Source organism: Ziziphus jujuba, chromosome 7 (genome assembly GCF_031755915.1).
Source record: "Ziziphus jujuba cultivar Dongzao chromosome 7, ASM3175591v1".
NCBI lineage: Eukaryota > Viridiplantae > Streptophyta > Magnoliopsida > Rosales > Rhamnaceae > Ziziphus > Ziziphus jujuba.
Genome location: NC_083385.1, coordinates 5,729,243 through 5,754,907, shown reverse-complemented (window position 1 = coordinate 5,754,907; position 25,665 = coordinate 5,729,243). Strand labels below are relative to the sequence as shown.

Sequence of the window (25,665 nt, the reverse complement as noted above, 5' to 3'; positions counted from 1 at the left end):
TAATGGATCATCTCTTTAGAGTCTATACAACAAGAACACACTAGATGTTTAGTAGTAGTACAAATGAAGAAAGTACGTACTTTAAGGAAGCTGAATTCTCCTCCAAGTACGATGCTCAACATCAACTCAAGACATTATAAGTAAGCTTTATTTTATTAGTTATACATTTCTGTGCGCAAGTCTCTGTATTTGTAGTTTAAATATGTAAATTCGTTACAAACAGTTTATCACTGCTTACATTAGACATGTCCAGAATCTGGTTTAAGCTAGACCAGAATTCATGGTTGGCTCATAGTCTTTAACGATTCATAGAGACTTACTATGAAGTCCCACATTGGTCGGAAAGGGGAACGAAACATGGTTTATAAGCATGTGGATACCTTTTCCTTACGAGACTTTCCCATGAGAGAACTTAAAATAGTGCAGGCTAGACCCAAAGCGGACAATATCGTGATTAGGCTTGGAAGCCCATGCCAGTGGGACTGATAGGTAGGGGTTGGAAGAGGATTCTTCCTAACCATTACGAGGCCTTTTAAAACCTTGAGGGCTGGGTTGTAAGAGGATTCCCCAGGCCCAAAGAGGACAATATCGCATGCGGGTGATTTGGGCTGTTACAGATGGTATCAGAGCTAAACCCGAATTGGTGTGCCAGCGAGGATGCTGAGCCCCAAGGGGGGAGGATTGTGAAGTCCCACATTGGTTGGAAAGGGAAAGAAAGCATGGCTTATAAGCGTGTGGATGCATTTCCCTTGCGAGGCCTTCCCATGAGGGAACGTAGAACTGTGCGGGGTAGGTCGAAAGCGGACAATATCATGATTGGGCCTGGAAACCCGTGCCAGTGGGACTGATAGGTAGGGGTTGGAAGAGGATTCCCCCTAACCATTGCGAGGCCTTTTAAAACCTTGAGGGTTGGGTTGTAAGATGATTCTCCAGGCCCAAAGAGGACAATATCACATGCGGGTGGTCTGGGCTGTCACACTTACTTCTGTTCGTAGGTTCAAAGTTGCTAAATTACTTAATTCTTGTACTGTGATAACTATTCTATTCTTCGAGATAGTTCATAGATTGACTATTGAGTATAGAACATGGAAGTGATGCGAATAGATAGAGAGAAAAGGGGCCAGGGTTGAAGTTAAATGAAAAGCACTTGAAATTTGAAAAGTGTAAAAAAGTTAAAAAAATAAAATAAAAAAGAGAAGGAAAAAGGGATGCTAAGTACGAGGAGTATAGACATTTTTGTTAGTGAATCTAAATACGGGCAATATATGTGTATAAATGAAGTGTATATATATATATATATGTATTGTTAGAGAAAAATATAAATAAAATGAAAGTTCACCTTCCATCAGTTTAAGTTTTTGGAATAAATGGTATTTCAACATGATATCGAGCCATAGATCCAAGAGATCCTGAGTTCAAAACTCGACAACTCCACCCAAAATATAAAAATACAAATGTAAAAATTCAAAAAGAAGCCCAAAAAAAGACAGATCTGCATTTGGGGGGGAATATTAGAGAAAAATATTAAAAAAATGAAAGTCCTTCCATCAGCTTAAGCTTTTGGAATAAGTGGTATTTCAATATATATAATGCCTCCACCTTTTTTCCTTTTTTTTTTTTTGGGGTAATTTACACTGCCTCTACTTTCACTCCAGCTTAATATCAATATACACTTTTTTCCTTCTTTTTTTTTGGGGGTAATTTACACTGCCTCTACTTTCACCTCCAGCTTCATATCAATATATATGAAGCTGGAGGTGAAAGTAGAGGCTGTGTAAATTATTCAAAAAAAAAAAAAGGCAAAAAAATGAAGGCAGTATATATATTGAAATACCATTTATTCTAAAAGCTAGAGGTGAAAGTAGAGATAGTGTAAATTATCCAAAAAAATAAAAATAAAAAAGGAAAAAAAGTGGAGGCAATGTAGATTCAATGGCGACCAATCTCTTTTTTTTTTTTTTTTGTGTGTTTTCTGTTTGTGATGAGAGCTTAGTTCTCAACAATTTGAGGTATATAAAAAGTAATATTATTTCGAGTGAACTGTTATGAGTATTCTTATAGAGAGAAATAAAAGAGTTAGACATGGAGCTTCAATGGCGGCCAGTATCTAAGAGTCTCTGCTGTTTCTTTTTTCTTTTCTTTTTCAATGGAACAAAATAAAAGTAATTTTAATTGCAGATGTGTAGTCCATTAGGAAAAAAAAAAATTGCATATTTGTGGGCTTTAGTAGTCATATGAAAGTCATGTGACATTGGTTTTAGTGGTCATATGAAAATCATATGTTATAAAATAATATGTCATTAATTTTGGTCATTAAATTAAACAGATTGGAAATGAATAGCTATGATTAAAAGTTAAGCATAGACAAGGACCAAAAGAAACAAACCGATATCCAAATGTTAATTTCTGTATTGCATAGATATCAGTTTTTCTTTTAACATTTAAAAAAAAAAAAAAAAAGATGGCAATTTTCTTTTTTCTTTTACATTTTATATGGATTGCAATTATTTCTAGGGTGAGTTGAACCCATAACTAATAAATCTCAAAGATGTGGAAGTGAATTAAGCCAACCTCACTCATTGCAAGTTTACTTGTCCAGTTAAAATTACATTTACGATAAGGACGAGCTTTGCTTTCTGCCAGTATAAAAGCATTCACTTTGCCACTGGATGGAGTACTGCTTACTTTTCAATTTTTTTTTTTTATGTATTTTAGAAAAATATATATATACTCCACTATTTGGTCCCAATAATTATGCTGAACCCAAATGGTTTAAGAATTGGTGAGAAAGCTTGATTAAAAAATAAAAAATAAAAAAATAAGGAAGGTAAGCCATTTGTAAAACCATATGTGATCCATCAATACTTTATTAGTTTTTTACTGAAGAGAAATGACCGAAAACATATTGCATTTCAAATTAATAGTTGTTAAATAATCCAGTGCTAGCTAAGTACAAGTACATATAGCCAAATTGACTTACTCTGTTTGTTTTCTCATTGATCTGGGTGTCATAAGGGAAAGAGAATTGCATCACCACCACACCATTCTGTTTCAAAGGAGGAGTTGCCTGATCAGCTGGTCATCATCGACATGCCAAAGGACTTGGAACCTGACCCGAACAATACATGTTGGATCTTAGGGTTCCGGAGAAGCTCCGCAAGTTAAACGAAGCAACTTACACTCTTCATCTAGTTTCCATTGGCCCTCTTCACCATGGCAATCCAAAGTTGAATGCAATGGAGCATCAAAAATTAAAGTATGAGCAACAATTCTAGAATCAGGACTTATGGAAACATATAGAGGAGGGAAAAAGGATCGAATTCATGCACAAAGTACTACCACGCATCCAGAGTAGCTATGCAGTGATCTTTAACTTCGATCCTGCTGCTCCTAATAATCCGCTCGACTTCATCCGCATGTTTCTAAGAGATGCCGCTTCATCTTTGAGCTCTTCTTTAGAAACTATGAAAACCGTTCAGACGATTACATACTGAGAACACCATGGCAGAAGACAGGTATAAAACTGGACTTGATAATGCTTAATCAGCTCCCATATTTTGTTTTCAAGGAACTATTTGACTTCATCTACCCAGAGGACGAAAATGGGACAGAGAGTAAAAATAATCATCAGCTATCAGGGCTAACAGGGGAAAGTAAACGCAGCGATTTCTTTAAGAACATTTCCTGTGAATTCTTCCTTGATTATTACAGGTTTGGCAAACCTCTTGCCGAGAGAACATACATGCAAATGACACAATCCACGAACAAAATCCGCTTTGCTGATCTCGTCAAGGATTAAAAAGATGGTGAAATTAAGATCCCATTCAAGGGAATCAAACATTTCACTGATTTGGTTAGAAAGTCTATGCTTCCGGGTGATCACTTTCCAGAGAAGGATGATGCTATTTTCTGTCTTTGTACTGCAACACAACTGAGTAGGGCAGGGTTAAGTTTGTGAGATGCAAAGAGAATAGAGTTATAGCTGACACTAGTCAAAAAACAGAGCCTTATCCCATGTTTAAGGGTGTATATCGGAATGATTTGGAATTGGAAATCTCTGAACTGAAGGTAAAAGGCAACACCGAATGCATCATGAGAAATGTCATGGCTTTGGAACAGTTTGTTTATCCGGATGAGCCTTTTATCAGCAATTATGTTTTCCTGCTGGATCAACTCATCAGCACCGCCGAAGATGTGGAATTTATGATCGACAAGAAAATTGTTCACAACTGGCTTGGCAGCAATGAGGAAGTGGTTCGCATGGTTAACAAACTGTGTGGCCAAATTGTGGTATCACGTTACTTCTACGCTGGTCTTTGCCAAAGACTTAACCAGTATTTTGACAATCCCTGGAACTTTTTCAGGGCAACCCTCATGAGGGTTTACTTCAAGGATCTTTTCACCATTTGTTCCACGATTATTGGAATTGTTTTCCTTGTATTCTCCTTCTTCTCTACCTATTCAACCATCAAGAGTCTCTTCTTTTAAGTTTCATATCAAGGACTGACGTAAGTACGGACGTTAAATAATCCCCCATGGATGAAAATGTAAATGTAAATTAAATTAATTAGCTAGGTAAAAGATAGACTGTGGTTCCTTAATTAGTTTACTGTTCTAGTTATGACTGTTTCTGCTTCAACCCAAAATAAATAGATAACTAAAGCTCTTTATCAAAAAAATAGATAACTAAAGCCGCAATAATAATGATAATAATAATTACAACACTAGAGTTTTCTAATTTCTCAAGTTGATATAAGGTGTTGTTTAAAAAAAGAATAAAAATAAAAAAGAAGAAGTTAATATAGTATATGAACCTTAGCACACCTTATATTACTTTTGTTTTGTTTTTTTTTTTTTTTCCCTCCATTTGACGGGGCCACGTATTAAGTATACATATAAACATGCAGTAGCACTTGTTATTTTTATTTTTTTATTTTCAGATGAAGATAGGAGACTCGCATGTGAAATTGAAAATAATTAAACCAAAAAAAAAAAAATCTTATATAGTAACAATGAATTTTTATTTTTATTTTTATTTTTTTGGGACACATTGTAACATAGATCCGAAACCATATGTTAAAATAAGCTTTTCCTAAAAAGAAAAAGGAAATAATAAAAAAGAAAAGAAAAACTTATAGGAAGTGGCCAAAAATAAATTTATATAATTTGACAAAAATAAAAATTAAGTTTCTTTTCAACATGAAGTTTCCTAGCTTGAGGTCATGAAGGTGATTATCCGATGATAATGAGATTGGAAAAATCCCATATTTGGATAAATGAAACGTCTTCTTTCATATTGAATTGGCATTTTAAAGAACCTAATTTTTTGATGAAAGAAAAGAAATCTAATTTCAAGCAACATAGTTTGATTAATAGCAAATATTGTCAATATTCCTCATGCGTGGTGTAGTTAACCATGTTTACATACTAATGAAGCAGATTAGATTCGTCTTCAGGGAAGCCAATACCTTACCCAAAGAGGCCCGATCTCAAAGTGCCCTAATAAAACTGAGCTTGGACTTCTACAAAAACAAAAACTGAGCTTGGACTTCTACAAAAACAAAATTGGGCTTGTACCTTTCAAAACCTGGGCTTGGACTGTAATTATATATATATATATATATAATAGTTTGACCAAATAGTTTAGCCTGATTGATAGACGACAATGGGATAAGCACTGCCTTAAATTTTTTTTTTTTATAATAATAAAGTGTTAACACTTATTATAAGCTTTCTTTCTAAAACCATGAAATTGAAAACAATAGACTCAACTTTTCTCAGAAAGTGTTCATTTTTTTATCACCACCATCGAATCCAGAACTAATTCCCAAATAATCATTACCACAAAAAAAAAAAAAATTGTTATTTTAAAATATAAGGGATTTTAAAAATCCATTTCGAATCAGGTCATCTATTTATAAAATACTTACTAATTCATTAGCCTTACCGGATAAAGACAAATTGGAAAAGAACATATTTTTACATAAAATTAATTTTATGTATATGTGGCCAATATTAAGTTGAAACTTAGATCATAATTTTACCTAAACCACTAGCTAATTGCGTCCTTACAATCAACCATACATTTAGAAAATGCAACCTTCTTAAATGACCTCTATTCTCTGTAGCTCGGTTTGTTTCTCTGTTGAGTACCCCATCACAGTCGATTTGCAGCATCAAAGAGTAGCCAATTTTTATTCATCGGTTTGTCTGTTAACTTTCTGCAATAATTAAATTTTCTTTTCTTTTCCAATTCAAGAATTTTGTTGCTTCCATCCATAGGTTGATATGGAAATCAATCCCTTTGTTATTAGTTTTAATGTTTCAATATGGTTGAATGAAAAACGGTTTCAAAAGGCCATTTATATTCCAAGCATTTAAGGTTCTTGGACACTTTCTTTGTTTCTTTCCCTTCTTTTTTTTTTTTTTTGATTTTTTTATTTCACAAGAAACTTATATCTGTATATATATGGTTCATTATTTAAGCTTCAATAATTAAGCTGGTAGTATTTGGAATATTAGTTTATAGGGAGTGGCCGATTAATATATATGATTGGATCCTTAGAATTGGTGATTAAACTTCATAGGAAAAACCTTAAGCTATGAAGGAAGCCACAATATATCAAAAATTATCTTCCTAATTGATTACACTATATATGTTTCAATTTTTCTTACTAATTTATTGGTTGCTTTTTTTTTTTTTTTTTTTTTTTTTTTTTTTGTAGTTCTAAAGAGGAAAAGGACATTGACAATTTGAAATATATGGGAATAAAGGAGGCCTGCGCTTGTGAAGATCAGCATATCACAATTGACATTCCAGAGGATTTGGAACCCGACCTCAATTCTTCATGTTGGATCCACAGAGTTCCAAGGAAGATTCGGCAGCTAAAAGAAGAAGCCTATACTCCCCAGCTAATATCTGTAGGGCCTTTTCACTACGGCAACCCGCAACTGAAATCCATGGAACACCACAAAACCAAGTATCAAGACCAATTCTGGAAATGGGATTTCTGTAAACACATTGAGGTGGATGATATCAAAGATTTCATGGAAGATGGGGATCGCCGGGAAAGCATCCGGCGTAGCTATGCAGGGACACTTGGGTTTGGGAATGATCCGGACCAGTTGTTCCATGTGATTCTAAGAGATGCTTGCTTCATCTTTGAGCTCTTCTTGAGAAACTATGAAATCTCAAAGTACGATAAAGATTATATATCGAAAACTCCATGGCTAAGGAAAGCTGTAGAGTTGGACTTGATAATGCTGGAAAATCAGCTCCCTTTTTTTGTTTTCACTGAACGTTTCGACTTCATCCTCCTAACAAAGCCACAAAATAGTAAAGAATTGGACATGAATAATAGCCGTCCTTATCCATCCCAAATCCGCGAGGAAAGTGAAGGGCACAATTTCTTTCTAAAGATAACCTGTGCTTTCTTCATTGATTATTATAGCCATGGAAAGCTTCTGGATGAGGAAATGTAACACTTCAAGAGAATCAAACATTTCACCGATTTGGTCAGACAATTCCTGTGTCCAAACAGAAGGTATCCCATTCATGATGGCAATATGAGCTGTCTCTACACTGCAAAGCAACTAGATGGTTCAGGGGTGAACTTCGTGCCACGTAAGGATCAACGCTTAGCCGACATAAAGATAGAACAGAGTACACATAAGTGTATGCCTTGGAAATCTTTGAAACTGGAAGTCCCCGAATTCAAGGTAGAAGACGATACTGAATGCGTCATGAGAAACATTATGGCGTTGGAGCAGTGTGTTTATCCATTCGAGACTTATATCTGCAATTATGTTTCTTTTTTGGATCAACTAATCAACACAGCTGAAGATGTAGAATTGCTGGTTGAGAAGAAAGTGGTTCATAACTTGCTTGGTAGCAACGATGCAGTAGCAGATTTGATTAACAAGCTTTGTGACTAGATTGTCGAAACAAGTTTCTTCTATGGTGGTATATGCCAAGACCGTAACGAGCATTATGACAATTTTTGGAATGTTACCAAGGCAACTCTTAAGAGCGTTTACTTCAAGGATCTTTGGACAAGTAGTTCTAGTATTGTTGCACTTTTTGTACTTTTGTTCTCAGTTGTTTCAGTCATTGCAAGCATCAAGGATATGTCTTCTAATTAACTAACAATTGCCAATTTAAAATTTTGTAATTTATTCACTGCATTTTCTTTTTCTCGTGAACCAAACGGAGTAGGATAAATGAAGTAACCTTTTTTTTTTTTTTTGGTCCTATCAATAAATAATAACATTGATACGCTTGGCAAAAATTTCTACTACTCCCTGAGTATCAATAAGGGCCATATAGTGCCAAAATGGTATTAATAATTCTAGGTGATTCATATGCTATTAATTCATGGGTGGTGGAATAGCTGGAAATAGTATGAATTATTGGTCTGACCCTTATCCTTTTGGAGTTCCGATATAAGGCTCTACCAACCACTTCCCTCATCTCACAGTGGTTGCAAGGACTTACCAGATTTATCCAACAATATCGGTCAGTCGAATCACTTGTCTTTCCTGATTTGATTTCCTTTCTATTTTTGGTCCTATTTCATTGGAATTGTGTGCATGACTTTCAAGTACTTTGATTTTGATTTCATGTTATTAATTAATTCTAACACTTTAATGTGGTACTAAAAGAAAAATATGGAGAAAGAGGAGCCTTGCAATATAGAGAGAGATGAGAATAACGCACTACTTTAGCACAAAGAGGAGATTGCAACATGTAGTATTAAACAAGTAATTATGATTGGATCCTTGCAATTGGTGAGAAAACTAACCGAACAGAAAAAGTTAAGCTAGAGACTCAGAAAGTCATATATTTTGAAAACCAATCTCACATTTTCCTGAACAGATTAATTTGGTGTTTTTTTTTTTTTCTCTATGTCCTAATAAGGGAGGGGATCAATATAGTAACATGGGAGAAAAGGAGGCCTGCCTTGATGAGTCAGTCATAATCGACTTTCCAGTGGAATTAGAAACTGACCTGAATACAACACGTTGGATCCACAAGGTTCCCAGGAAGCTACGCCAGTTGAATGAAGCAGCTTACACTCCCCAGCTGGTTTCCACTGGGCCTTTTCACCATGCTAAACCAAACTTGAAGGCCATGTGTTAGAGTTAGTGACCTGAATTCTTGTTGACCCGACCCGAAAAGCTAGCGGTGCGACCCATTTGGTGAAACTAATTTTGGAGAAAAATTTGGGGCTCTGTGGTGGCCCGAGACCGTATGGACCTGTTCAATTTTAAGGTGTCTTCCGTACAATATATATTTTGATGCTTTTGGGATTTTTCGGCTGTAATTGGGGTTTTAGGATATCGCACAATTTTGCTCACCTTTGTACCAATTTTTTGATATTGGATTTGCTTTTCCCTGCCCATGGTTTTTTCTGCCAAGGGTTTCCACGTAAATTGTGTGTTTGTTCTTCGCTTTCTTTGTTTCCGTTGCTATTTGTTTTTCTCCCAATTCCGTAACAAGTGGTATCAGAGCTTCGTCGATCTATTTGGGAAATTTTTTTTTTTTTTTCGATCATGGCAACAAAGTTCGACATTGAGAAATTTGAGCGCAACATGCGTTTCTCCATGTGGCAAGTCAAGATGAAGGCGATTTTGACACAGAACGGTTTACACAAGGCGTTGGTTGGCAAGGAGTAGATGCCGTCTTCGTGGGATGCCGAAAAGAAAGCCGAGGTTGATGAGCGTGCCCTATCCACCATTTAGCTATGCTTGTCCAATGAAGTTTTGAGGGAGGTCCTTGATCAGAAGACAGCAAAGGACTTATGGGACAAGTTGGAATCTTTGTACATCACAAAGAATCTCACAACGAAAATGATTGCGAAGCACCATCTATACACCCTTTATATGGTTGAAGGTACATCTATTAAAACACACATAGATGATTTTTCTACTATTTTGTTGGATCTGGCGAACATGGACATTAAATATGATGATGAAGATAAGGCCCTAATGCTACTGCGTTCCTTACCTCCATCGTATAAAAATTTTAGGGAGACTTTGATTTACAGTAATAAAACCCTAAAATTGGAGGATGTGAAAGCTTCTTTGTATTCTAAGGAGTTGTTTGATAAGGAGTTGACCAGCAGTTCAGATAACAATAACTTTGGGAGTTCCAGAGGAGAGGGTTTGATTGTTAGAGGTAGAACATCATGTAGAGATCAAAATAACAATGGTGGTAGTCGGCCAAGATCGAAGTCAAGGTTCAGAAACCTTATTTGTCACTACTGTAAGAAAAAAGGGCACATCAAAACTGAATGTCGTAAGCTTCAGAATAAAAATAATGAAAAGGGTAAGGAACATGCCGAAGCCAGTGTCGCATATGAGGAAATTGAAGATGGAGATGTTTATTCAGTGACTGAGGATAGTTCGGGCAAGCAGGGATGGATCTTGGATTCAGCCTGTTCGTTTCACATCTGTCTCCACAGGGATTGGTTCTCTTCTTATGTTCCGGTGGATAAAGGTGTTGTGTTGATGGGAGATGATCATCCTTGCTGTGTCATCGGCATTGGAACTGTAAGGGTGAAGATGCATGATGGAATTATCAGAACACTATCTGAGGTACGTCACGTTCCAGATATGTCTAAAAATTTAATTTCTTTATCTGCTTTGGACAAATCTGGTTGTTCTTTTTCTGGTGGAGGTGGAGTTTTGAGGGTTCTGAAGGGTGCTTTGGTGGTGATGAAAGCTAGCCTGGTTGGTACATTATACAGGCTACAGGGTTCTGTGGTAATGGGGTCGGCTGCTGTTTCAGTGTCCATGTCAGATTCGGATGTTACTCGTTTGTGGCATATGAGATTGGGCCATATGAGTGAGAAAGGTTTGGTGATGTTGAGTAAACGGAGTTTGCTTGGTGATCGGAGTATCTCGAAGTTGGAGTTTTGTGAATATTGTGTGTTTGGGAAGCAGAAGAGAGTTAGCTTCAGTACTGGAATTCACAAAACCAAAGGTACTCTAGACTACATTCATTCAGATCTTTGGGGACCCCCACGTACTGCTTCTAAGGGTGGTGGTAGATATATGTTGACCTTTATTGATGATTTCTCCAGGAAGGTCTGGGTATATTTTTTGAAGCACAAGAATGACGTATTTGCTATCTTCAAGCAATGGAAAGCTTTGGTAGAGAAGTAGACGGAAAGAAGGGTGAAGCGCCTTCGTACAGATAATGGATTGGAGTTCTATGATGGTGTTTTCAATGAGTTTTGTAGAAATGAAGGGATTGTTAGACATCTCACAGTTAGAGGAACTCCGCAGCAAAATGGTGTGGCTGAGCGGATGAACAGAACTCTTATGGAGAAAGTCCGATGCATGCTGTCGAATTCTAGGTTAGCACAGGACTTTTGGGCAGAAGCAGCTGCTACAGCTTGCTACTTGGTGAATCGTTCTCCATCGGCAGCAATCGATTGCAAGACTCCTGAAGAGGTATGGTCTGGAAAACCTGCTAATTATTTAGATTTGAAGGTGTTTGGATGCCCTGCCTATGTTCATGTTAATGATGGTAAGCTTGAGCCTAGATCGAAGAAGGGCATATTTCTTAGTTACCCGCAGGGTGTAAAAGGATACAGAGTTTGGCTTCCTGATCCAAAGTCATCTAAGGTTGTGATTAGCAGGGATGTTGTGTTTGATGAGATGGCAATGCTACATCCGAAAAAGGAGCTTGTTGTTTCAAACAGTGTGCCAAAGCAGGTGAATTTTAGGGTGGAGGAAGTAAGTACTTCACAGAATAGTTCAGTTTCAGGCCCATTTGAGACACCCACTCATGTGGAAGAAGAGAGAATTGAGGAGGTGCAGGAGCATTCGATTGCCAAGGATAGACCTCGCAGGGAGATCAAGAAGCCCTCTAGTTTAGCTGACTATGTCACTTTTGCTTGTGTTACAGCACAGGAGATCGAGAGTCCCAGTGATCCTTGCAACTATTATGAAGCCATTTCATGTGAGGATTCTGCAAAGTGGTTAATTGCTATGCAGGAAGAGGTGGAGTCGCTTCATAAGAACCACACTTGGGAGTTGGCATTACCTCCAGAGGGTAAGAAGATTATGGGATGCAAGTGGGTCTACAAAAAGAAAGAAGGCATTCCTGGTGTTGAAGATGCGAGGTACAAAGCACATTTAGTAGCGAAGGGGTATTCACAGGTACAGGGAGTTGATTTTAATGATATATTTTCCCCTGTCGTTAAACATACTTCTATTCGTGCTTTGTTAGCGCTAATTGCTATGCATGATTTAGAGTTGGAGCAACTAGATGTGAAGACAGCTTTTTTTGCATGGTGAGTTTGAGGAGACAATTTATATGCAGCAACCCGAAGGTTTCGAGGTTGAAGGAAAAGAGGATCATGTGTGTTTGTTGAAAAGGTCCTTGTATGGTTTGAAGCAATCCCCTCGTCAGTGGTACAAGCGGTTTGATGGGTTTGTGGTTAGCCATGGCTATTCTAGAAGCCAATATGATAGCTGTGTGTATTTTAGGAAGTTGGAAGATGGCTCATTTATCTATTTGTTGCTTTATGTTGATGATATGCTGATAGTGGCCAAGAAGAAATCCGATATCAACAGATTGAAAGCAGAATTGAGTGGTGAGTTTGAGATGAAAGATTTGGGAGCGGCAAAGAAGATTCTTGGTATGGAGATTGAGAGAGATAGATCTACAGGTAAACTTTTCTTGACTCAAAGATCTTTTGTTGAGAAAGTTCTGGAGCGTTTTGGAATGAAGAACGCTAAACCTGTAAGTACTCCATTAGCTACTCATTTTAGATTGTCTGCTGATATATCACCATAGTCGGATAGAGATATTGAGTATATGTCACATGTTCCTTATTCTAGTGCTGTTGGTAGTTTGATGTATGCTATGGTGTGTACTCGTCCTGACATTGTACATGCTGTTAGTGTTGTGAGCCGGTATATGGCTAATCCTGGCAAACAACACTGGCAAGCTGTCAAGTGGATTCTAAGGTACTTGAGAGGCACTACTAACACTTGTTTAGAGTTTGGTGGAAGTAAGAAGGGTGTAAGTGGATATGTTGATGCAGATTTTGCTGGGGACCTTGATAGAAGGAGGTCCACTACTGGTTATGTATTTACTCTTGGAGATACTTCTATCAGTTGGAAGTCTGTTTTGCAAGCAACAGTTGCACTATCAACTACAGAAGCTGAATATATGGCTATAGATGAAGCGGTGAAAGAAGCTATTTGGTTAAGGGCGTTGATAGGTGAGTTGAGCTCTGAGCAGGAGAGTATGGTCATCAATTGTGATAGTCAGAGTGCTATCAATCTCACTAAGGATCAGATGTTTCACGAGAGGACAAAACATATAGATGTTCGGTATCATTTTGTATGTGATGTTATTGCTCGTGGAGATATTATTGTCAGCAAGGTGAGTACTCATGATAATCCTGCTGACATGATGACCAAGGCACTTCCAGTAGCCAAGTTTGAGCATTGCTTGGACTTGGTTGGTGTTTGTTGTTGAGCTTTGCCTTTAGGGGTTTTTGTGGAAGAGGATGGCAACTTTTATCGAAGATTGGAGTTTTGTATGTTTTTTTTTCATTCCTTATATGGAATTCGTGTCAAGTTGGAGATTGTTAGAGTTAGTGACCCGAATTCTTGTTGACCCGACCCAAAAAGCTCGCGGTGCGACCCATTTGGTGAAACTAATTTTAGAGAAAAATTTGGGGCTCTGTGGTGGAAGCGGAGGTCTCGGGCCGATAGGCCCGAGACCATACAAACCTGTTCAATTTTAAGGTGTCTTCCGTACAATATATATTTTGATGCTTTTGGGGTTTTTCGGCTGTAATTGGGGTTTTAGGATATCGCGCAATTTTACTTACCTTTGTACCAATTTTTCGATATTGGATTTGCTTCTCCCTGCCCGTGGTTTTTCCCGTCAAGGGTTTCCACGTAAATTGTGTGTTTGTTCTTCGCTTTCTTTGTTTCCGTTGCTATTTGTTTTTCTCCCAATTCCGTAACACCATGGAACATCATAAAACCAAGTATCAGCAGGAATTCTGGAAAAGGGATTTCTCCAAACACATTGGAGAGAATGATATTGAAGATTTCATGAGACAAGAAGATCGCCGACAACGCATCTGGGATAGTTATGCAAGAACATTTGAGCTCAGGAACAATCCAGACCTGTTCTTCAGTGTGATTCTACGAGATGCCCTGTTCATCTTTGAGCTGTTTTTGAGGGACTTTGAAAATCAGCTTGGAAATAAGAAGCCTGATGAAGTGAAGGATTATATATTGAGAACACCGTGGCTGAGGAATGTTATAGAGTTGGACTTAATATTACTGGAAAATCAGCTTCCCTTTTTTATTTTCACAGAACTGTTTGAATTCATCCTGCAAACACAGCCAGATAATCAAATGGATATGGATTTTCCTTTTTATCTATCAAAACATGGTCACCCAGGGGCACTGGCAGGATCAGGTTAGAACTCAATAGAATCCAGGGCACTTAATGGCCTCACACTCAATTATTTATTTTATTTGGTTTAAAAATTCAGGTGTTCATTTTTATTTTTTTTTCTTCAGTTAGTATCTAATTAAGATGCCATATATCCTGTTTCTTCCGCATTGATCAGATGGAAAGAAAATCCCACTATTCCTTTCCACATTTTGCCATTGAATTTGTCAGTAATTATTACTGCATTGGAAGAGCTTTCTGCGAGGAAACGCTGGAAAAAGTTTATCACTTTCAGCAATGCTTCAATGCAGGTGGTTTGCTAAGCATAGCGGAAACTAGATCACAATTCATCGCTGACGATACGATCTGGGGCACCGAAACTAATTTCCTCAAGAATATCAAACATTTTACTGATATGGTCAGAAAGTTTCTGTGTCCAACTGATCTGATGGTTCTGCTGTCTCAACCTGCTCAACCAAATCAACCACCCTGTTCTTCTTGTTATTCTCAAACAAATACATATGTCAATTATAATGGCATGGAAGACCCATCTGTTCATTATACCACCTGTTTTTACAGTGCTAAGCAACTGGATAAAGCAGGGGTGAGCTTTGTGCCCTGTAAAAATCAATATTTAACTAACATAGTGGTTAAAAAGTTCAAGTACAATTTTTTTCCTTGAAAATCTTTGGAATTGGTTGTCCTTGAGTTCAAGATAGAAGATAATACAGACTGCCTTATGAGAAATGTCATGGCTTTGGAGCAGTGTGTTTATCCATTTCAGTCTTATATCTGTGATCACATTTCGCTGCTGGATCATCTCATTAACACTGCTGAAGATGTGGAATTGCTGGTGGAGAAGAGAATTGTTGACAATTTGCTTGGCAGCAACGATGCAGTGCCAGATTTGGTTAACAAACTTTGCGACCAAATTGTGGAATCGGGTTTGTGCTATGGAACAATCTGCAAACAACTTAACAAGCACCATGACAATTTTTGGAACGTCACCAAGAAATCCTTAAGCGGGTTTACTTCAAGGATCTTTGGACTAGCAGTTCTAGTATAGTTGCGTTTTTTGTGCTTTTATTCTCAGTTGTTTCTGTCATTGTAAGCATCAAAGATATGACCACATGGTAAAATAATAATAATAATAATAATAAATAAAATAAAATAAAATTTTATTACTGGATGAATGAGAATGAGAATGAGATGTTCCTTTTAGTTATTTGAAACGTTTACTTGGCGTTTCTGAAGATATTAACCCCAAAAGAGTAACATTACTTTAGATTTCCATCCCCATTAAAATAAATAAATAAAACTGTTTTGTCCACAACCCATCCCAAAGTGGAGCCCGACGCCCACCCAATATTGTAGAACTGGCCTTGGGCTGCTGAATTTTCCGGGAGGCCTCTATATACACACATGATAAAATCAACCACATACACCCCCATAAAATATTAAAATTCCAAAAATGCCCAAATCTTTGAAACTTGAAGTCCCTAAATTCAAGGTAGAAAACGGCATAGAAATGCGTTATGAGAAACATTATGGCGTTGGAAAATGTGTTTGTCCATTTGAGACTTATACCTGAAATTACATTTCATTTTTGGATCAACTAATCTACACAGCTGAAGTTGCTGGTTGAGAAATATGTGCTTCATAATGCTTGGAAGCAACGATGCAGTGGCTGATTTGATTAACGAGCTTTGCGACAGATTGTGGAAATAAGTTTCTGCTATGGTGGATTTGCCAAGAGCTTAATAAGCACTATGACAATTTTGGGAACGTGACCAAGGCAACCTTAATAGTGTCTACATTAAGGATCTCTGGACAAGTAGTTCTAGTATTGTCTCACATTTTGTACTTTTTTGCAGAGTTAGTTTCAGCCATTGAAAGCATCAAGTAGATTTCTTCTAATTAACTAACAATTGTCAATTTAAAATCTTGAAATTTATCCAACTGCATTTTCAATCATTAATAACTATGCAAGCACAATCAAGTTGTACTCAGTTTCATAATTATAAAATCTTACAATAAAATATATTTATCAGAAAAAAAAAAATGTCTACTGATTCATTTAAAGAAGGAAGATTTTTAGGAAACAACTAATTAGGATTTTTTTTTTTTTGGGCTAATTAGGATTACACAGTAGAAGATTTTATTTCTTCATTTTCCGGTCCTTGCTTCAGATTTCCACTGGGGGCTTCGGAAAATCTCATCCTCCCTACGCATACAAAGTTTTATCTTTTAATAATGACTTAATACGAATACTGCAAAGTGTCACATCATAAACTCCGTACTCTTTTTCTCCTGCATTCTGTACAAGAAGAGATTATTTTTTTTTGTCTGAAATGTACAAGAAGAGATGATACATATCACATCTATTAGATCAGGCATTATCAATTTAAATTGGAAATTGAATATGTACTCTTTTTTTTTTTTTTTTTTGAGAAATATATTATATATAAAGAAAACTTAGAAATTGAATGGAATGTGTCAAGTGTCAACCGCGTATTAATTAAACGTCTATTTTCAATCGGTGATTGAGAAACTGACCTTAGCCAGACTCGCAGGAATAACTATCATTCTTCTTCCTCCTAATCCCATGTGTTGAATGGCTTTGTCTAATCCTGCACAAGTTTTCTACTTTTTAAAGTGCTTCTTTTTAACTTTTTATTTGTTTATTTATTTGCTTGGCGTGCCTTTGTTTTTTTTTGGGACAACAAATGTTGTTTTTTTTGGGTAAAAGGACAACAAATGTTGTTTTTTTTTTTTTGGGTAAAAGACAACAAATGTTGTTAGTTATACAGAGAATAGGGCTAAAAGATACTAAAAAACTAACCTATAGTGAAAAACATTAAATTAATTAGTAATGATATAAAAATAAAAAGCTACTAGTTATTAATTTTTTTTTTTCACCTGGACCAAATTCCTTCTTTCCCATTTTGATTTGGACTCGATTCCCATATTCTAAACGATTGCCCGACTCATCATAGATGACATATTCTATTCCAGCCTGCAAATGAACTTAAATTAGAGTTGCAGCAATCAAGGAGAATATCGCATCTCTAAAACATTCTCAAGAGAGAGAGGGGAAAAAAAAAAATGGAACCGCTTTTTACATTGAAATAAAACATTTAATTAGAGTGGTTGTAGGAGAAGCACACGATAATTGTTTCTTCTAAAGAGGAAGTGTATGTTTTGTATTTTAGTAAAGATTTAGATACCTAAATATATAAAGATACTTAATTTTATAAGTTTAATCAATTTTATAAGTTTAATCAATCACACTAGTGCTCCTCTTTTATAAAGATTGAACTACTATATAGATAGATGATTCATCTTCTTTCTCTCTTTTTCCTTCTTCATCTCTATATAGTAATAATATAATGCCACTTCATTTGAAGATATTAATAAATAATTAAAATAAATAAAGTGAAAAATAAAACAATTGTTTTCAAAGATGATATGTGATTTTATCACACATAAATAAATAAGGAAAATAAAGATAGAAATCCTCATCTAGGAAGGAAAAACCCTCACAAAGGAAAACAACATTTGCAAAAAATACTACTATAGCCACAATGACAATGACCATATATGTTTTACTTAATTTTCATTAATTTTCAATTTCTTTTTGAAAAATTTTATGTATATAATGTATCATGAATAATTAGAAATAATGAAAAGTCTAACAAAATATTTATCATGGATACATATATTATTGTTTGATTAACTTATATTTAGTTACATTTATCAATTCAATTATTTACTTTTTATTAATAATTAGATTATATTAATATTTTAACTAATAAAACAATGGCACATGTATATTTGGTAAACAATCTGGTAGACTTTTTATTACCTCTAGCATTACTTATTTACCAATATTTGTATAAATTTTCTATTGTAGACATAGTCATCCATTATTAAGTGGGTGTCATCCGCATATAACTAGGTGATGTTTTTAAGTTATATGCTAGGTGATATTTTAAGTTATATGCGAATATGGTTAGGTGATACCCACTGAATAACAGGGTCGACAGTGCCCATAATAGCAGTTTTGCATATTTGTATATTCCAAGTTATGCAAACGTACTTTTGAATCTAATAAAACATACGAAAGTGTTCCTACATTAACAAAACTGTATAAATCACGAATCAAACTGCTTTCCTGATGAATGATGGAAACATCTACTACTCTGTAGTTTAATTTTTTGAGTTTTTATTTATTTATTTATTTATTTATTTATTGTCTTTTTTTTTATCTTGTAAACTCTAGAACAGTCTTGTTTCTTTTTTCTTCCCTGTTTTTAAGTTATATGCTAGGTGATATTTTAAGTTATATGCGAATATGGTTAGGTGATACCCACTGAATAACAGGGTCGACAGTGCCCATAATAGCAGTTTTGCATATTTGTATATTCCAAGTTATGCAAACGTACTTTTGAATCTAATAAAACATACGAAAGTGTTCCTACATTAACAAAACTGTATAAATCACGAATCAAACTGCTTTCCTGATGAATGATGGAAACATCTACTACTCTTTAGTTTAATTTTTTGAGTTTTTATTTATTTATTTATTTATTTATTTATTGTCTTTTTTTTTATCTTGTAAACTCTAGAACAGTCTTGTTTCTTTTTTCTTCCCCCCCCCCCCCCCCCCCCCCCACAAACACACACAATTATAGAGAAGGAAACAATTAGTCATAATCCACCTACATAAAATGAAGTAAAAGCATCCCCTTTATCGTTCTTTGGGTGTGGACCAGTACCGGTACAAATATCCTTGTAGTATATACCATTATTAAGCTTCTTGTATTTGCCATGTGTAACTACACGAGTTTGAGTACCTGGGTATTAATTTCAGAAATCAAATTAAAAAATGAAAATTTACCGAAGGGGCAAATAATATATGATCTATGACAGTAATTAATTTGTCACTAATTAGTTATCATCAAAGTATACATATATATATTTTGATATCGGGGTGGCAAATTCGCACTCTAAATCATTGATACGAATAATACAACAAGAAAATTGCACCGACCGTCTCTATGAAATGTTGGAAATTCAACTAATATCTTTTTGTCTTTCACGTAGACTGTAATAGTGTGCGTCGAAGTATGTATGTTTTGCACCCTGCCACGCCTCATAAAATATTACTTAGTCAACCAGATCATCAAGAACATTTTAGGAAATTAAACTACGCGGAAAAATAAATCTGGTTGCGCCCTCATCAAAATGTTACCTATTATGGTGCTGGAGGGGTTTAAAAGAATAACTGAGTGTTTGCTTTTGCTTCTGATGCCCATAGTTAGTCCCTATCTGCCTGGGAAATGCTGCACCTGGAAAAGCAGCTTTGTTGAGAGCCAGAATACCTATAGAACCGCCAGAAATCTTTGGCTACATTTGGTGTTTGTAAGCTATTTTGTGGGAGAAGAGAAGGGGGGAAAAAAAGGCGTTGGTTTTTATTTTTATGTTGTACGAAAAAATTTAGAAATAAAAATAATAATCTCTATTCGGGAAAAACACGAACCACTGTAAAATCACCCCCTCTTTTTTTTACAAAAAAATAAAATAATAATAATAATTAAACTGTATCATGCATAAATAGACAAAGAAGAGAGGCATACTAGGAATGGAGCGTTTGAGGGCAAGAGAGGAGGCAGAGAAAATCGTCAGCATAGCTCCAAGACCAAAGTTTGGTTTTTGTACAATTGAGAAGATAAAAGTTTTTTTTTTTTGGGTAGAAAATTAAGAAGATAAAAGTTAGTAGAGTAAAGGAGAAGAAAGATTAATCGGTGAACTGATGGATTGGTAATTAGAGAGAATAAGTAAGCAAAGCTCCTGGGGACTAAATTTGCTAAATTATCGGAATGAATTCAAATGTCAACTGTCTCTACTAGCCTTGACCGCGTAAAGCTGGAGCCAATCACCAAAATGAATCATCTACTTGCACAAAAATTAAATGTGACAAATAAACATAAAGAAAATTAAATTTGACAGTAGTATTCGTCTGGAACATTATTTTCACATGTAAACCTTCCAGATTTAATAAAATATACCATGCTTATCACGCTGTATATAGTTGAACGACGATAAGAATCAAATTCAACCCTTTTGTTTTATATATCTTGAAATCAATTTAGTACTGGATCATCCAAAAAAAAAAAAAAAAAAGGTTTAGTAGTAAGAAATGGCATGTAAATGAGCTGAGTATTAATATTTTAAATTTGGTCCATATGATTTTAAAAATGTATAAACTCATAAAATTTTGAAATAATTTGATAAGTTTTACTCCATTGATTCATGAAAAGCTCAATTTAACTTAACTCGACTTGACTCATAAAAAACTTAACTTTAATTCGACTTAATGTATTATAATATAAAAACTAAAAAGCTTGAATTTTTATTTTTTAAAATAAAAATATATAATAAATAATGAAGTTTTTTATTCTATTAATTTTATCATAAAATTAGGTTAATTTTTAAAAATTTATAAATTGAAAATATAAAAAGTATTGTTTATGCATTATAAATATTAAATATGTTTAAATTTATTATATAATTTTTATATAAATAATTCAAGCTAATCATGAACTTTATTTATTATTTAAAATCAACTCATGGATTTTACTTCTTCTTCAAAATTGATTCGTTTTCTTTGCGAATTAAGTTTAAATAAACTAAAATTGAACTAAGCTGCTCACGAGTTATTTGAGCTTTATTTACAGCCCTATTAGCACAATCATTATATATATAATAATGTTTCTAAATTTCAATCATGTATCCATATTTAATATTATATGTATCAAAATGTTATGAATAATACATATTAAAATATTATTTATTAATATATTATATAATTTAAATATAAATAAATAAATAAATTTATTAAATATTAACATATTATTTAATAAATATTTCAATAACTATTATTGAATCGGTATTTGATTTTGACTATAAAGTTGGTAGTATCTTGAAGATCTCTAAAAAAACGTGGTATGATATGCCGCAGGAGTAATTAATGATTATAAAATGACGACAAAAGACCAATCATCAAAAAATTAAAATTAAAAAACGATTACCTTATCCCTAAACCCGCGTTGACCGAACAATCTCTCCTCATATTTTTGCAGTGTTAATCCAGATAATCATTCACGCTACTTTTTAACATCTTTTAATGGAATATACCTCCCATCAACATATTAGCATACCATCAGTCCATTCAGCATATATATATATACATGTATATACATACCACTAGCCCAATAGAAAACTAGAGAAGAGGATTATGACATATACTTTTGGACTAAAGAAAGACTTTGACTTAGTTGCCAATTACATATTTGGTGCTTATCATCTAATATTTTGCCAATATTAATCTAGATCATATTCAGGCTTCTTTTTTTTTTTTTTTTTTTTTAAACATCTGTTTATGTAATATACCTCCCATGTATATATTAATATACCACCAGTCCATTCAGCAAATATATATATATATAGTTCTAGAGAAATATGACTTTTATTTTTTCGACTAAAGAAAGACTGGCTTAATTGCCAATTCATATTTGGTTCTGATGCTGTTATCGATCATGTGTGCTCATGTTAGCATTTCACCGGTCTTAAACTTGAGTTTGAGTTTAAGATTTTTTTAGTCACAAAGATGAAATAAACTCAAAAAGCCTTTTCTTGCATTCTTTAAGAAAACAAAAACTTAAAACTTGCACATTTTAGTTTTTCTTAAACTATTTTGTTTATATATAAGGCATTGTTATATAAGACGCACACCAAATCCTTACCATAATATACGCATTACCAATTTTTTATTAATAATAAACTGATTGAGACAGATTGTGCACAAAATATAATTGGATCTAAGCATTTTTTAGTAAAACTTAGAATATATACTAAAATTTTCTTACCTAGAAGTCTAGCAGATGCCTTAATAGGCATCTATTAGCATATGAAAGCTGGACAATAGGCTTATAAAAGCACATTAAACCGGATAGATCAATGGAGATCTAAATAAGAGAAAAACCATATATATATATATATATATATATTTATATATGTATATGGATATAGTACTGCAAGTTCACAGATAATAATGCAAGGAAATGAATCTTAAAGAAAAAATGTAATAAATTCCTTACAATTGTATTAATTTGTTGTTGTTTTTTGGCCTCCTTCATGAATATAAAAATAGTGATTTAGTTGGTGGATGGCATATGCAACAAAATATTTGGTCTTTTTGCCTCTAAATTAAAGAAAATAGGAAGTAGAAAACTCGGAAAAATCGACTGGCCTAGATCAACTGGGAACGGTTGACTTGACTCGACTCCTGTTATAAATTATGATTTTAAAGGGGATGTGCACAACAATCCCCATTCCCCAATTTTTATTTATTTATTATTATTATTATTTTTATTTTTCTTTTCAAAAAATGAGGAGTTACACAGACCGTATCCTCTGCCTCTAGCCTTCTCCCAGGTCCCAACTTTTGATTCTTACTAGATCTTCACAGTCATTTGCAGCCCCTAACGTCGGCTGAGATATTATAAACCAGTGGTTAGTCCTATCACTTGTTGTTATTGAAATATGCTTTGATTCTTTGTCTTTTTATTTTTGATTTGTAATCACGTATGAGTCCTCATTTATATGAAGGGAGAGATAGAATCATAGGAGGAGGCCTTAATTATGTAGGGAGAGATGAGAAGGACACCTACGATGTTTATAAAACCATTTCTCTTTTCTACTAATTAATAATATTTCTCTGGTTCTTCACTTTGTTAAATTTTCTTCATGCTCTCCATTCTTTCCAATTCTTCACAAGTGAAGATAGCATGCACTTTTTAGCGGTAAACATTATATGGTTCATCATTTTACTATTTCCTTGTTAACATATATGGTCGATTAAGTTGCAATGCAATACAAAACTTATTGCTTTATGAATAGCCTCAGACTGAATCAAAGGGGTTATGATTGGATATAAAAATCAGAATTGATAATGGGAAATATATATATATATATATATTTAGTAGAAGGAAATCAAAGTCAATAGTATGACTATGCATGATTCAATTATCTGTTATTCTTTCTAGAAATTAAACAGAGTGGTGTTCTGTTCTTTTAGAACAAGTTTGCATTTTCTGATGATTTATTGTAATCTGCTTTATTTTCTATAGGTATCAAGGGAAATTAAGGATCTTCGAAAGCCGTTTATAAATGGGAGAAAAGAAGGCTTGCCCCGATGAGGCAATCATAATAGACATTCCAGAGGACTTGGAACCTGACCTGAACTCTACATGTTGGATCCATAGAGTTCCCAGGAAGCTCCGTCAGGTACATGAAGCAGCTTACACTCCCCAGCTAATTTCCATAGGCCCTTTTCATTACGACGAACCGAAACTGAATGCCATGGAACAGCACAAAACCAAATATCATGATCAATTCTGGAAACGGGACTTCAGTAAACATATTAGGGAAAATGACATCAGAGACTTCATCGAAGAAGGGGATCGCCAAGAACGAATCTGGTGTAGCTATGCAGGGAGCTTTGAGCTTAGGAATAATCGGGACATGTTCTTCCGGGTTATTCTACGAGATGTCTGCTTCATCTTTGAGCTATTTTTGAGAAACTACGAACATGTGCTGGATAATAATGACAAGCCTGAGGAAATGAAGAAGGACATACAGGACTACATATTGAGAACTCCATGGGTAAGGAAAGCTATAGAGCTGGACTTAATAATGCTCGAAAATCAGCTCCCTTATTTTATTTTCACAGAATTATTTGACTTCATCCTCAAAAAACAGCCAGAAAATCAACGGAATATGAATATCCCTCCTTATCTATCAAAACATTGGACGGAAAGTGAATCCCATGATTTCTTTATTAGGATTACATGTGAATTCTTCATTGATTATTACAGGAATGGAAAAGCTACAATAAAGAAGCCAGGAGAAGTGGAATTGCAACAGTTGAACGAAATCAAACATTTCACTGATTTGGTCAGACAGTTCATGTGTCCAGATAGCGGGTATCCTGGAGGTCCACATGTCAAAACCAAATGTCTATACACTGCAAAACAACTGGATAGAGCAGGGGTGAACTTTGCGCTGAGTGAAGACCATTCCTTAGCTTGCGTCATAACAAAGGTTACATGCAACCGTTACTGTAGAGGTTGGAAGTATTTGAAACTGGAGGTCCCTAAACTCAAGGTAGAAGACGACACAGAATGCCTTATGAGAAACGTTATGGCTTTGGAGCAGTGTCTTTATCCATGTGAGGCTCACATATGCAATTATATTTCGCTGCTGGATCAACTTATCAACACTGCTGAAGATGTGGAATTACTGGTTGAGAAGGATGTCGTTCAGAACTTTCTAGGCAGCAATGATGCAGTTGCCAATTTGTTTAACAAAATCTGTGACCAAATTGCAGAAACATCTTTCTACTATGGAACCCTCTGTAAACATCTTAATGACCACTATAACAATCCGTGGAACGTTGCAAAGGCGACCCTTAAAAGCGTCTACTTTAAGGATATTTGGACTGGGAGTTCCTCTATCGTTGCGTTTTTTGTCCTTGTATTCTCAATTGTCTCGGTCATTGCAACCATCAAGGATTTGTTCTTCTAATTTGAAATAAAAACTGAGCATCGTAGGATATCCAAATGTGATCGGAAAAATCCTGATGAATGAAAATGATAATTATCTAGACACAATCTATGTGACAATAAAATACGGTTTCTTAATACAAACGATTACGTTTGTTCCATTAGTAAATGTGAATGATTTGTCAATTAAGAAATGTTAACAAAATGATAATAATTAAATTAACATTTCTCTCTCCCCCACTCCCACCCTCTTTTTTTTTTTTTTTTTTTTCAAATGATCTTGACTTAACAATTCCAAAAAGATTGTGGTGTATATAGTTGATGTACCAAAAGTTAGGACTTTGGACTGGTTCGCCTTAAACCCACTGTCCGTGTACGGCCCAAAAGAGAAGCCCGTTTCTGTTCTCGGACTGCCTCAAAGTAAGAAAGTGTAGGACAGAAGACAAACACAGATCAAAGGGAGGTCATCATAGAAATTGAGAATGAATGAGATGGTGGAGGAAGAGGCGGTGGACGACAAGGAAGGCGTTGTCATTGTCGTTGTCGTTGTTGGTGGTAGGAAACATGGGAGCCAGCCCAGTGGTGATGGGCCATAGTGTCTTT

The 25,665-nt window shown here is 35.0% G+C and overlaps 5 protein-coding genes across 6 annotated transcripts; 4 read left to right on the top strand and 1 right to left on the bottom strand.

Annotated features, from left to right (window-relative positions):
- Positions 1-3,125: 3,125 nt before the first annotated feature.
- On the top strand, positions 3,126-4,488 carry LOC132804407 (uncharacterized). The gene is made up of 3 exons (XM_060818719.1): positions 3,126-3,256; positions 3,460-3,711; positions 3,945-4,488. The coding sequence occupies exons 1-3, from the start codon at positions 3,126-3,128 to the stop codon at positions 4,486-4,488; spliced, it is 927 nt and encodes a 308-aa protein (XP_060674702.1).
- Positions 4,489-6,762: 2,274 nt separating this feature from the next.
- LOC107433456 (UPF0481 protein At3g47200-like) lies at positions 6,763-7,935 on the top strand. The gene is made up of 2 exons (XM_060818718.1): positions 6,763-7,478; positions 7,542-7,935. The coding sequence occupies exons 1-2, from the start codon at positions 6,763-6,765 to the stop codon at positions 7,933-7,935; spliced, it is 1,110 nt and encodes a 369-aa protein (XP_060674701.1).
- A 6,063-nt stretch (positions 7,936-13,998) lies between these two features.
- Positions 13,999-15,500, top strand: LOC125423954 (UPF0481 protein At3g47200-like). The gene is made up of 3 exons (XM_060818717.1): positions 13,999-14,458; positions 14,746-15,038; positions 15,150-15,500. Exons 1-3 carry the CDS (start codon positions 13,999-14,001, stop codon positions 15,498-15,500), a joined length of 1,104 nt encoding a protein of 367 aa, XP_060674700.1.
- A 1,707-nt stretch (positions 15,501-17,207) lies between these two features.
- Positions 17,208-20,169, bottom strand: LOC132804391 (uncharacterized). Of its 2 annotated transcripts, none has more exons than XM_060818690.1 (5): positions 20,074-20,169; positions 19,689-19,818; positions 19,488-19,579; positions 19,160-19,290; positions 17,208-17,450 (listed from the first exon to the last, which is right to left on the bottom strand). In XM_060818690.1, the coding sequence occupies exons 1-5, from the start codon at positions 20,123-20,125 to the stop codon at positions 17,301-17,303; spliced, it is 555 nt and encodes a 184-aa protein (XP_060674673.1). In that variant the 5' UTR covers positions 20,126-20,169; the 3' UTR covers positions 17,208-17,300. The 2 variants fall into 2 exon arrangements, with proteins under 2 accessions (XP_060674673.1, XP_060674674.1); XM_060818691.1 differs by having other exon boundaries at positions 19,689-19,785; positions 20,074-20,156.
- Positions 20,170-23,668: 3,499 nt separating this feature from the next.
- LOC112489494 (UPF0481 protein At3g47200-like) lies at positions 23,669-25,084 on the top strand. The gene has a single exon (XM_025068127.3). The coding sequence runs from the start codon at positions 23,669-23,671 to the stop codon at positions 25,082-25,084; it is 1,416 nt and encodes a 471-aa protein (XP_024923895.3).
- Positions 25,085-25,665: the final 581 nt, after the last annotated feature.

Excerpts from the sequence above, each read along its gene's own strand:
- LOC132804407 (XM_060818719.1), top strand. The coding sequence starts at position 3,126 with ATGTTGGATCTTAGGGTTCCGGAGAAGCTCCGCAAGTTAAACGAAGCA. Across the intron at positions 3,257-3,459 it reads ATGGAGCATCAAAAATTAAA|AAACTATGAAAACCGTTCAG; the intron begins GTATGAGCAACA and ends GCTCTTCTTTAG. Across the intron at positions 3,712-3,944 it reads TTCTTCCTTGATTATTACAG|GGTTAAGTTTGTGAGATGCA; the intron begins GTTTGGCAAACC and ends TGAGTAGGGCAG.
- LOC107433456 (XM_060818718.1), top strand. The coding sequence starts at position 6,763 with ATGGGAATAAAGGAGGCCTGCGCTTGTGAAGATCAGCATATCACAATT. Across the intron at positions 7,479-7,541 it reads AAGCTTCTGGATGAGGAAAT|AAGGTATCCCATTCATGATG; the intron begins GTAACACTTCAA and ends GTGTCCAAACAG.
- LOC125423954 (XM_060818717.1), top strand. The coding sequence starts at position 13,999 with ATGGAACATCATAAAACCAAGTATCAGCAGGAATTCTGGAAAAGGGAT. Across the intron at positions 14,459-14,745 it reads AGGGGCACTGGCAGGATCAG|GTGGTTTGCTAAGCATAGCG; the intron begins GTTAGAACTCAA and ends GCTTCAATGCAG. Across the intron at positions 15,039-15,149 it reads AGCAACTGGATAAAGCAGGG|ATAGAAGATAATACAGACTG; the intron begins GTGAGCTTTGTG and ends CTTGAGTTCAAG.
- LOC132804391 (XM_060818690.1), bottom strand. The coding sequence starts at position 20,125 with ATGCTGACGATTTTCTCTGCCTCCTCTCTTGCCCTCAAACGCTCCATT. Across the intron at positions 19,580-19,688 it reads CCCCTCCAGCACCATAATAG|GGTGCAAAACATACATACTT; the intron begins GTAACATTTTGA and ends GAGGCGTGGCAG. Across the intron at positions 19,291-19,487 it reads TCCAACATTTCATAGAGACG|GTACTCAAACTCGTGTAGTT; the intron begins GTCGGTGCAATT and ends ATTAATACCCAG.
- LOC112489494 (XM_025068127.3), top strand. The coding sequence starts at position 23,669 with ATGGGAGAAAAGAAGGCTTGCCCCGATGAGGCAATCATAATAGACATT.